Source organism: Athene noctua, chromosome 1 (genome assembly GCF_965140245.1).
Source record: "Athene noctua chromosome 1, bAthNoc1.hap1.1, whole genome shotgun sequence".
Classification (NCBI taxonomy): domain Eukaryota; kingdom Metazoa; phylum Chordata; class Aves; order Strigiformes; family Strigidae; genus Athene; species Athene noctua.
The window spans coordinates 177,590,021-177,602,665 of record NC_134037.1 but is presented as its reverse complement, the minus strand read 5'-3'; the positions used below and the strand labels follow the sequence as shown (position 1 = coordinate 177,602,665).

At 39.8% G+C, this 12,645-nt stretch overlaps 1 protein-coding gene across 1 annotated transcript in view; it reads left to right on the top strand.

Annotated features, from left to right (window-relative positions):
- Positions 1-4,457: 4,457 nt before the first annotated feature.
- PHEX (phosphate regulating endopeptidase X-linked) overlaps positions 4,458-12,645 on the top strand; it is a 107,439-nt gene continuing 99,251 nt past the window's right edge. Inside the window, exons 1-3 of the mRNA XM_074929758.1 lie at positions 4,458-4,569; positions 8,678-8,746; positions 11,201-11,362. Of these exons, the coding sequence (XP_074785859.1) occupies positions 4,458-4,569; positions 8,678-8,746; positions 11,201-11,362 (343 nt within the window). The remainder of the gene's footprint in view (positions 4,570-8,677; positions 8,747-11,200; positions 11,363-12,645) is intronic.

Genomic DNA, 12,645 nt, shown 5'->3' with positions numbered 1-12,645 from the left:
GTTCAGAGCCCTGCAAGGCCTGTTGGCTCTGCATTGGCTCTTAATTAATGAGCCACATTCTCACAGCTGCACTGAGACCTTCCGTGATGTGGCTGTACCAGTGGAAAACAATGGAGTTATTTATTTCCAGCTGTATCTGTCACATGAATAAAGGACATGAATTTGTGCCAGAGTGTGGTTGCTGTTGGCTGCAGCACGGAAATTTGGGGGTGGGGTGGGGGGGTGTTGTAGCCAAGAGAGTATCGTTTATAAGATTCGGAGATCTGAAGACAAATGGTCAAGCTGTCTTCAAATGCAATGTGTTGTGTTTTTCTCAAGCACATTGTGTGTACGTAAAGCCCAGTTGGCCAATTCTGGCTGCAACAGCTGCATAGTTTGAAAAAACAGTTCAAGGCCCCATAGTGGAACACTTGAAATGAAATGGAATATGGCCTTTACTCTGACCTGCGCTAATTAATCTCTTTCAACAAAGCCACCATATACATCTGCTTTTCTACTGAATCCACAATGGTGGCTCTGCCTCCTACAATGTGGCAGTGGCTATATTCTTCCTTTTACTATGAGCTAAAAATGCTCAACAGGACATCATCAAGGCTGTGATGCTTTGATTGTGAACTGCTTCTGTCAAGCTTATCTCATTCCTCTAAGGTAACCTGTCAGTTGCCTCTCAGATAGGGCAAGTCTGTAATGTGCACGATGAGGACAGCATCTTCTCAGGAAATGTCTTCTGTAACTAATGTGTTAGTGTAACCTAATGTGTTTTACATGCATTATTTTGTTTTTTACACTTAAAACTGAATTGTTTATTCTGTCTGCATTAAAAGTATCAGTAATTGTTTTAATACATTTTGAAGATACCTAAATGGAAGAAAGACAAAATACTTTACAGTGCTCAGACTCATTGCAAGCAGGTCTTTCAGCAAGCTTAGGCTGAACGTGTGCTGACCTCAGGCTGTTTTGTTGTTCTGGACATTCAGTGACACCTATGGAACTGGTTTTGGCTGTTGCCAGTGAAAACTAGGCAAAATGTGGGGGCTTGTGTGTTTATTGAATAATCAAACCTCAAGAAATGGAAACTTCCTTGAACCAAACCATGTGGGGAGAAGCTGACAGTACTATTGATTTTAGCTCTGATCAAGCACTCTTGCCTGGCTCAGGCATAATGGATAAAAGTGAGAATTGTGTCTGCTTGCAAAAGAACAAGCTAATACGCATGTGCTTATATTCGCGAGAGTATGTTCATGTGCACGCACATACACTTAGATATGTAGACAGACTTTTTCTAGAAGCTTGTACACACTTGCTGTGGTTCAGCCCGGAGCATGTTCCAGAGGGTTTGCCAGCTCTTGTACATGGATTTGGGTGGAAATGTTTGTGCGTTGTCCTGGCATTGTTATAAGTGCCAGAATGATCCCATTGTTTGAGTGGAATCTTGGTCAGAGGCAATCCTGAATGATTGAAGAATGTTTTAAAGTGTGTTGCATTTAATTATTACTTTTTTCCCCCCTACGTCTGTTCAGTGTTTTATGAATGTTTAACAGAGTCTTTGCACAGCCTCATTAAGTGCCTTCTTGGGCTTTAGTAGCCAAGAGTGCTGTTAGCAGTTCCAGCAGTAAGCATGGCCATGTGTCGTGTACCTGCCAAAATGCTGCTGGACTTATGATGAGCAAGGCGACCAGCTCCTAGCACACTCATCAGAAATACGTATTAAATTCCACAAACGTCTGTTACTGATCAGCAGTATCAGAAGCTGATTCACATGTGCTCCATGCACCTTTTCAAATACTGCCAGAAATGGACTTTTGCAGCTGTTGCCTGCAGCTGTTTGTGTTTTAGCCCTAATTTCATAGTTCTGTACATGCTGGAGAAACCAAGATGAGTTACTGATTACAACCAGGCTCTACAGCCAGAGGGAAGGACACTTATACTATGCCACAATGTAAATAATCACACAATCCCAAACTTAGAGAAGTCATTCTGTTGCTGGCAGCAACAGATTTTCTTGCCAGAAGGATCTTGTGCTGCTTGGGGCTGAGTCCACAGGAGTCGGTCCTATAGTTGGAGCTTGCTGGTTCTTGTTGGGATATCTCCACATTCCCACTTGCCTTCTGTTTGGGAGAGGAGACTCTTGTCTAGCCTCTCCCTTTTATCTGCTTCCCTCTCTCCCTTTTCCCTCTTTCCCCCACAGTTTTCCTAAGGGAAATAACTGGTTGCTGCTTTGCACTGTTGAAATATGTTCTTGGTTTCTGGCCTGATGTTGTCCTTGAAAGTGATCATACCTTGAAAGCAAAATGCCGTTAGTGTAACACTTATAGAATGTGATATTGAGTACATGCTAGTACTTCTGTAGGGAACATAACTTTAAAATTACAAAGTATGGGGGAATTTGAGTAAGAATGTGATCATTTAATGTTGGTTGGGGCGATATGAAACTGATGAACAGTATGCATAGATCTAATAACTATTCAGCATTTGTACTGTCAGTGATTCAATACTGACATAGAGGGAAAACCATCAGGCAACCAATAACAAATACTTGTCAAAGAGTCTTTTTGAGATTTACTCAGCGTTCATACCATGGGCAAAGGTGATCACAGCATGTCCATGCATTTTTTATGTCAATACCCTGCCCTTATTGGCAATCGCTTTGAGACTCCTAGTGATTTCTAATACGAAGACTCAATAGCACCACCGTTGCTTAGAAATCTTCTCAAATCTGTATTGGTAACAGACTTCTGCTGGGGATTGTTTATAACCAGGAATCTGCTCACACTCAAGGAGTCATTTGTGCATAAATGGGAACTCTTGTACTGGGAGGTACATGGTCCTCCTGGTTTCATGGCATCATTTCCTTCTTCTTCCTCATCTGATGGATGTCAAAAATCATGGGTTAAATGTGGGACAGATAGGCATGTGAAAAGAAACAAATGTTATTTTCCTCTTTTGTACCAAGCAGAGATGAGAATGTCCTCCTGGAGCTTTCTGGCTAAGAGGGACAGGAATAAGAAATGAGGACATTTTGCTTGCAGGTCCCCAGCCAGGCTGTAGGAGGGGATTGAGGAGAGAGGGTTTCGGGACTTTCAAACTCTTAAGACCTCTGGATGGAGTGGGTTTTCCCTTTATACCCATCTGGCATCCAGGACAACTTGTGTGCAGGTGCTCACAGGGGAAAACCATTTAGTCTTCAGACTGCTAACTTTGTCATCACACACACTTTGTGACATATGCCTTTCTTCTCTCCAGTTACACTTTTTTTTTTTTTCAGGATGTGTGGGGGCCCAGATAAGAACTCATAAATCTGCATAGAGGTAACTCAGACACATAAACTGCTGTTGGGAGCATGAGCATGGAGCTGCCTCTTCCTGCATCCTTATATTTTTTGCATTAAAGTCCAGCTCTGGAGGAAGTGAGAGCTCCTCAGAGGACTGAATGTCACAGTCAGCTCAGAGAATTCACCCTGATATGATCAACTTTGTTACTTGATGAATGGGAAAACCTTGCCACCTGGTGAGAGGATTATCACGTCTAAGACAGAAACTGAGAAATCCATATAAATAAGGCTTTTTTAAAAAAAATTTTTTTTAGTCCCCACCAACTTGAAGTGCCAAATAGATACTTTCCACTAAGCTCATAGTAGTACTTGACTTGGAAGAATAGGATCATCTCCCAAGATTCACTGCGTATCAGCAAGAACTGAAATATCTTGCCTGAAAAAAATAATCTGCTTTCAAAGCAGCACTGTTCTGTAGGTTGTGCTGATTGTTGCTTTGAGCTGCATGACTGTGATTTTTGGCACACAGTGTCACATACCAAATTCCCAAAATAAAATGCTACATGATATTCTAAGAGCTCTTAGGAAGCTTTAAAAAGGGATTTGTCCGCTGAGTGGGTATCTCTTCTGGTGAAGCCAAATGATGCAGCAGGAATGGTTTAAGAGGAGGAAACTTAGTCAGCAGATAATTAGTCTTTTTAAATAAGCACAAGGAGAAAAAAGAAAACCTTCCATTAGTCTCGTATTTGTAAAAGTTGTCAGCAATCCTGCTTTGATTGTAAAGGGTTTACAGCTATATGTTTGAATAGCTAAAACATCTGTTCAGCAATGTTGTGAAATCCTTGTGTTCGGAGCGCCTGATAAGGGGGACTGCTGAGCGATTGGCTCATAAAGGCTCTACAGGCAGCAAGGGCTGTACATACAGTGGTCACCGCTTGCCTTTCCTCCTCCTGGTCAGAGGAAAACGTAGGAGACAGCTACTATTTTACGTGTGATTTTCCTTTGAGAGGGAGAGAGCAGGAAGTGCCTAGGAAATGGTTCATGACAGAAACCTGGAGTTGTAAATAGGAGAGAGGAGGAGGAGGAGAGCTCATGGGTGCAGTTTGTGAACAGTTGAAGTACTGATACCACAGCAGCAGAGGAAAACCAGACTTCTGCAAGAGTGAGCACATCCCAAGCCATCCCAATGGAAGGAGAGACAGTACCCGAAGCCAGGAGAGCACCCAGCAAAGCCACACGGATTGCCCTCGGCATCTTTGTGAGTGGCACTGTTGTGCTTGGCACTGCACTTTTCTTGGGTAAGTGAAAAGGTTGAGGTTAACCTGAATGCAACCCTCCCCAGCCTGTCTGCTTGGTGCCGGTGTTTGTGCTCCACAATGTCTTTTAGTGAAAATCTTCATCTCTTCTTCTTTTTCCCCTATTTTATATTCATCCTGAAATGGAAATGTGTCAGGAAAGGGATTTGTTGTGGGAGCACTAGACCTGGAAAATGCAACATGAGCTCATGCAACTTTTTGAATACTGAATTTAAATTTGGATACTCAGGTGAATGTGTTCTAACCAGAATTGCATTCTTATACAGAACGGGGAGAAATGGGTGAGATTATGCATATTAGTAATGCTGATTATGAACTCACAGATTGTGACTGATGTGGACTGATATTCTCTGCTTCCTGAAAATGAATCCGTAGTGCGCACATTTTATGGAATCTTTTGGGTTTTCCTTCATTTGGTTTTCATTTAGGGCTTGACATTCCTGTAGAAGGCTTCAGTAGTGCATATGCTTGCACATTTTTTAGATCTTTCTGTTCTTCTACGATGAATTACAAACTCATCTTTGCAAAAATCATAAAGTGCATCCAGGATGAAATAAAAATGTTTTGATCAGATTTATAAACTCTAACTAGACACAATAGAGCAGGAATTATTTTTTTCCCTCTCCAGAATTTGGTATAATCTGTAGATTGGTTTTGTTGGAATGTCACATGGAAGCATATGCCTACACCTATAAAATGATGCAAAGAAGTATAAATGTACCCAGAACCACCGAGGAGAGAAAACAGTGTTGTATCCTGTAAGAACTTGCAGACAGATCCTCTTTTGGAATAATTCAGCCCAACTTTTCAGTTCTTTAGACTAACACAGATTTTCCTGAACTGGAAGGAATTTAGCCTCTAAGCATATCTTGTGCTTCCCTCCAAACCTTAATGATCTTGTGATTTTGTCTGAAAGATCTGCTTCATTTCTAATCATAATAGAGAAAATTACACCACGTTTTCTATAGAATATTTAAAGCACCAGGCTCACACTCAGTGTTTTTCTGCTCTAGAGAAAATTCTAAAAACACTTGCAGGCAATAACTTTTGTGTATGTGAGTAATCCCACTCAATTCACCAAAACTCTTTATAAACATGAGAAGGAATGAATCTTCAACTTGTTAGTGCAAAATATTGTTTCTAGATGGAAAATAATGTTTTTCACTTAAATAATACAATATTAAACATCAGAGAGTAATGGACAGACTTTATTTATTTTTCTTTTTTTCTTTAGCACTAAATTGTTTGTTTATTGCTTTTAAAGCGCAATAGATGCTAACCACCGTAGTTGTCAGAGATAGAAGTGCCTAATCCGTAGACCAGCTGTGAAAATTCAAGCAAATATATTAATTCTTAGAGGTAGTTTTCTAAGTGTTCTGAGGCCTATTCTGTAGCCAGGGATACAGTGTCAAAATTTTCATTGGCATAACTGCTAAGAAAATAAAAATGCCGGCCTCGGGTCAACCAAAATGTTTTTAGGATTTTTTTGGAAAATGTCTGAGGTTTTCAACAAAAAAAATAAAGGAAAAAGTTAAATTGTTTTGCTCTAACACTTTGTCAATTCAATGTTTTTATGTTGTATTGTGACATTGTATTTTGTTTATAAGTTCAAGTTTAACTCTTTTTTAGTTTCGTTAAACTGAGAAAGGGAGACCATTATTTCTGATCCTGTGAAACATTTCAGGGATCTCAAGATGAGCTTTTCCCTTCAGTTTTTATTTAATTTGTGAAAGCTGCTGTTTCTGGTAGACGTGAAACAATTTCCCTTCAGTTTTCCAGCCTGAGGAATCTAGGAGAATCATGTATTTTTATTTACTGTTACTTGCTCATATCAGCTGTAGCCATACCGTGGCTTTCTGCAGGGAGCTACCAGGGGAGTCAATCACTTGGCATCATGTGTGGTCCTGCCTGTGGTTCTCTGGATGGTGGTGTGGGCTGTGGCAGGACAAGAGTCACCTCCTCCTTGGGAGCTGGGACCAAAGCAAAAGGTAGCAGATTGTTGTCCAGTTCCCTTGGGCATGCAGTCAGGCAGCTTTGAAAGTCAATTTGGTAGACTCTCCTCCTGACTTGGTAGCCCTTTGGCCTTCTTGAATTATAGGAACATCCACATCATTTGCATCTTCATATTCATATGTCTTTTTCCCTTTCAGATTTTTGGGGAGATTTTAATTACAGTTTATATTTGATTAAGAATCTGGAAACAGGCTTATGAGGGAAGAAGCTGGCACACTGAGTGTTACAAGCACAACTGTAGGTAATGATGTACTGGTTAGTTCTCTTAACAACAACAAAAAGGCAAGAGAACAAAACCAGGCAAAGTTTTTCAGTCAAAATTAGCTGTTAATTAAAAGGGAAATGTTACTGCCAAATAATTTTTTTTTCATTTGCTCTAATGATGAAGTTTTAAATGGAACAAAACCGGTTGAAATGGTATTTTGCTTTTGTTTGTACGTATCAAACCCACAAGTGCTACTTCAGATTCTTTACTGATTCTTTTTCATTCTCCCTCATTTTCCATCAAGTGCAAAAGAACTAAATGGTGTCTGGGATTTTCCCTCCTTTCTCTGCTTTGTTAAGACAAAAAAAAATGTAGCAAACTTTCAAGAGCGGGATGGGTTCTAAAAGGCAGGGAAAAGGTGAGACGGAGGGAGTGCAATGCTTAATTGATAGGCACATTATCCATTATTTTTATTTCATGTGACTCAAAATCATATTCTAGAGACCGCCACTTCTCTTTTTTCTACTGTTCTTCAATATTCCAATTACAATCTCCATATGTCTCAGAATCTTGTGTATTTCTTGGCTAATTTACAAACGTTACTCAAGTGTTGTGTTTCACCGAGTCCATGCAAGCTTTGGTAAAGTTGTACAGAAACAGTTTTACATTCTCAGTTTCTAAGAAAGTTTGAAATGCAGCCATTTCTGTTATTAATCCTCATTAAAGCTATGAGGTTGGAAGAGATGAAGCAGCTTTATTTTCAATTCTAGCTTTAGATTTTTTTATAGTAAAATTTTCCTGTGCTGAAATCCGTTTCACATTTTCCTATCCATTTTGAACAATATATAACTACAGGAGAAATTGCTTTATAACTATCAGCACTGGTAAAGCTATGATACCTTATTATATTCCACGGTTGGGTTTTTTGTTTGGTTGGTTTTATTTTTTATTTTTGCCATGGACTGAGTTATTAAGATAATGAATATAATGAGACGTTTCTTTATGTCTGCTGAGCACACCTACTGAGTCTTATTTCATCCACCTCTTGGGACTCTGCCATCCTCATCCCATGTATCAATTATCTGCATATTTGCTTCATGACAGCAGTGTTTGAAATTAGCAATTTCTATGCTTAAGTTTCAGTGGCAGCCGTAATACACATAAAAAGATGAGCAAAATTAACTGACAATTTCATAGTTCTTGTCAGCAAGGTTTTTGGAAGCAAATGCAATTACAATACTTTTGGGAGCCACTTTAGGCTGAAACTGCGTTGTGCCTTATAAACCACAGCTATCCCTGCACTGTTGCTCTCTGGCTTATTCCAGGATGGAATAACGGGACCCTGAGAGGGTCCCATCAGGGCTGGGTCATGCTGGTGGGTGCAAGGAGCTCAGTGCTGCAGCAGGAGGAGATCCAGCAGGGCAGCGCAAGCCCCACAGCTTGGGAGGAGCTGTGGAAACCTGGAAGAAGGTGTCTAGAGAGCCCCCTCTTGCATTGCCAGCTGTGAAAGGTGCATCTCTGGAGGGTGATACCAACAATGCTTAATTGTATGTATTGTGCTGTGCTCACTGTCAGTAAGACTGAAGACTTGTTACTCCAGGCACTGTGCAAATGTACACTGAGACAGCCCTTGCTCCGTGCTGCCTACGAGCAAAGACAGGGGAAAGAGAAAGCAGGCACAGGAGGGGAAAATTATTTCTTATGAGCTGCAGTATTTACTTAATATACTTTCTAACCGTTTTAAATCAATGTAGTCAGAGATGCATTAGGGCCAGAGCTTGCACTGACATTTGAATGATCGAGTACACAACATTTGGCGGCAATGGTCAAAATTCATTACAAATGATCTCACTATGGTTTTCCATTTTGCAGTTAGCCAAGGTCTTATAAAGTTTCATCCGAAACAACAGTACTGTTTGACCTCAGAATGCATTGAAGCGGGTAAGCAACAGTTTTATTCTCTCTATTATGTCATGATTATAGTATATTAAGGGGATATTTGTACTGTTTATTTTTTTTCCATTATAAATTTTACTCAGAAAGCTTCATTAATAATGGGGGAAAAGAAAACACCTAAACTTTTTTAGAAGTCACTGTTTAAATTTCTACAGATCTGTTTATTTTCTACAATTAAAATTCATGTTTTAAATTGTTTTAACCCTGTTTCACCCAGGTTAATTCAAAGTTTCCCATAGGGTTTATTTATTTTTTTAATAGGAAAGAAAATGTTGGGTGAGTTGACCTTGAGGTGTATTTTGTTATATCCTTCCCAGTAGTAAGTAAATGAACAAGTGATTTGTTAAGCAGAGAGATGCTTTAGGGCCAGACTTGCACAGACTTGCACAACTGTGGTGATTACAACTCAAAATCTGCAACTACTTCTGTATTGGCAGGCTCTTTTCCCCACGCAGATACATGTGGTAACCCTTACAGAGCTGGGACATCTATTAGTATTTAAAGCATGTAAAGGGACTGGACTTTGTAGGACCCGAGAGCTACACATTTTGCACTGCTCAGTTTTAACAGTTTTGCTCGCACTACATCAGTGAGTTTTATCACTGAGGGTAATGAGAGCAAAGATCAAACAATAGTTACCACATCTGGAAATCTGCCTCTAGAGCATTTTTATTTGAAACAAAATGGATATTGTGTGAACTTGTAAGATTATTTATTTCCATTCTGAACCATATTAAGCTGATACTGTGAGGTGTTTGACTTGTGTTTGAAATCCTGACAAATTCTGTGGGGCTCCTTAAATTGAAAAATTTGCTGATCTCAACATTACCAGGACATTTCTTGCCATTCTGCTTCTGCTCTGTGCTGCACTGACAGTGCTCATGGCCCCTTGGGGCACCACCCTTTGGAGCTGATTCTTGAACGTGTAAGGTGGGATAACTAATCAAAACACCAGCCCCACAAAACCACCACAACAACAAAAGTGTGGGGGCTTCAGCTTCAGAACAAAAAAAAGTCACTTAAGTTTGAATCTGAATTGGCTTTCTTCTCAAGTGCACAAAAAATAACACAGATTTTTTGGCAAACTCAGCAGAAGCTGGGATTTTGCAACTAGGCAAATTTGGACACCTGCATGACCTGACTTTTTATCTTGGAGTGCTCTGTGTAGTGACTACATAGGGTCTTGAGACCTGAACTCTGCCTTGCTGAACAGCTTTTCAGGAGTGATAGAAAATTGCCAAGGACCAAAATGTCTTCAATGTAGTCATTTTGTCATTATTCAGTTTCTAATGTGAAAGAGAGAATTACAGCTGAGACATCGGAGGAGTTACTCTTAAGTGGATGAAGAAGAGTTACTGGATGCTAGACGCAGTACCATAAATTCTGTAAAAGTTAGCAGATTTCCTGTTAGGATTTTTAATCAGTTATTTGGATAAGCCTCAAAGCATGTGGTCATTTAGCCACAAAATGTCCAGTATCCACATATTCCGTGTTACTCGACCCTTGTAGATTTATGCCATAATCACTATAATGCATGAAAAGCATAATGGTTTTAAACTAAAGGAGTGTAGATTTAGACTAGACATAAAGAAGAAATTTTTTACAATAAGGGTGGTAAAGCACTCAAACAGATTGCCTAGAGAGATGATAGATGCCCCCTCCCTGGAAACATTCAAGGCCAAGCTGAATGGGACTCTGAGCAACCTGATCTAGTTGAAGATGTTCCTTCTTGTTGCAGAGGGGTTGGATTAGATGACCTTTAAAGGTCCCTTCCTACCCAAACCATTATATGATTCTGTGATTAGATACTTAAAAGTTATTAAGTCTCTGGCTTGTCAGACTGATCTCTCTCTTACCAGTCTAACCTGCAATAGTAACTGGTGGGGATACAGTCGCAAAATGTGCTGATAATATTACAATTATCTTTTCCGATGAATGGTAGATCAGAACTTGATGTGTTTTCTTGTGCAGCTATTCAGATAAAGGTAAATAGTGCATAGTATTTGGGATGCTAATTACAATCTGCTTGATATATATTGCTACTGAATTCCTCGGGAAATTAATTCTATCATGGTGACAATGGAGAGTCTGTCATCAGGTGTCTTGTCTCCAGCAGTTCCTGTAGTGCTAGGTTCAGTGGTCATTGCTGTATGGCACTCAAGAACATTCATTGCAGATATTTTGTCTTTTTTTTTTGCTTCTCATGTAAGTACTGTTAAACACTAGAGAAACTGGGTGGTATTCTTGCTGTTCTTTAAAAAATGACAGAGATGAGGGCACACATCAGTCTTAGAACAGTAAGGCCTAACTTGCAAGTGAGGTCAGTATCACATTCCAGAGACTGGTAAATGATAATCATAATTTCTGGACTGTGGCCTCGTGTAATTCTCTGTTTAGGAAAAAGTGTTCCACAAAATCTATGTGCTGTCTTTTTTACAGCTGCTGGCATCCTAAGCAAGATAAATCAATCCGTAGATCCATGTGAGAACTTTTATCGATTTGCATGTGATGGCTGGATATATAATCACCCTATTCCTGAAGACATGTCAAACTATGGTGTTTATCCTTGGCTGCGACACAACGTGGACCTCAAACTAAAGGGTGAGTCATTTCTGAAAGTGTTTGGTTGGCTTGTCATGGTAGCTTGTTAATTGGATGTTTTTAAAATGAATAAAGACTCCAGTACTTCCTTCTGATCTTTGGATAATATCCAGCAACCTAACTTGATGTTCTCTTTTAAGTATATCTTTGTTTTTTTTAATTGAAAATAACATTGAGACATAGTGCATTATAACAGAAACAGAACCCGTGAGGAAGAATACCACTGCTGGAAACTCTACCAGTTAAGAATGGAGGGTCAAAAAGAAACTCCTTATACTAAAGGAAAAGGTGAGGGTATTTGAACACTTTTCCCCTTGCAGTAGATGGATAGACCAGAGTGCAGGAGCATAGCACGCACATTTAAGAATGCCCTGGATCCAGCCAAACATCAGTTTAACACAGCACTCTGTCTCTAACAGTGGCCAATAGCAGGAAAAGAATATAATAAGGCAAAACCAGAGTGATATTTTCCAGTATACTTACCTAGCTCTTGGCAGGAGGCATTTTACAGACTTCCGGAAATGGAGGTTGTTTGAGTATTGTGTTTCCTTCACGTTGCCTGTTCAGTTGCAATTGAAGTACCTGAGCTATCATCAGTGAAACAGAAGACTTCTTAAGAAAGTGTGTCTGGAGGAAAAAATAGCCCCGGGGTGGAAATGTGTAGGAAGGGAGGTATTTTAATCTGTGTGTGACTTTGCACTATACTCTGCAGCAAGGCCACCTCATCAGGAAGCTGTGCAGACCAAGTGGGGAGAAAGGGTGGTGATTATTGTTAGGTAGGAAAACCCTGCCAGATTAGAAGAATCTTCACTAAAAGCAAGTCATGAAAAGAAGGGAGATGTACAAGATTTATTATTGTTGGGGGTGTGCTTGAGCATTGCACACCTTGAGCATGTTATTGACCTATTAGTTGACATAAGAGCCTGCTTTGAACTCACCACAGAACAGAGGTCAGTTTTAGGATGTTGGGCTTAAATATCACATTTATTTTTCTCTTAGATTTTGTACATATGTGCATGTGTAGGCATCAAAGCCCTTCTCCACTTGCTTTCTTCAGTCATATTGTATTCAATTTTCGCATTGTCAAGTATTTTAAAAGCTGCATTTGGTTTCAGAATATGAATTTGGAATTTCAGCATAGGATACGATCTGATGACTGCTGTTTTAAGTATGCTGAAGATGTCACAACCAAAGGAAAAGAATATTGCCAGAGCCTGTTTTAAGTTATGCTTTGCATTCTAATTGTTCTGTTGCCAGAATTGGGCTGTATTAGATAACTGCAC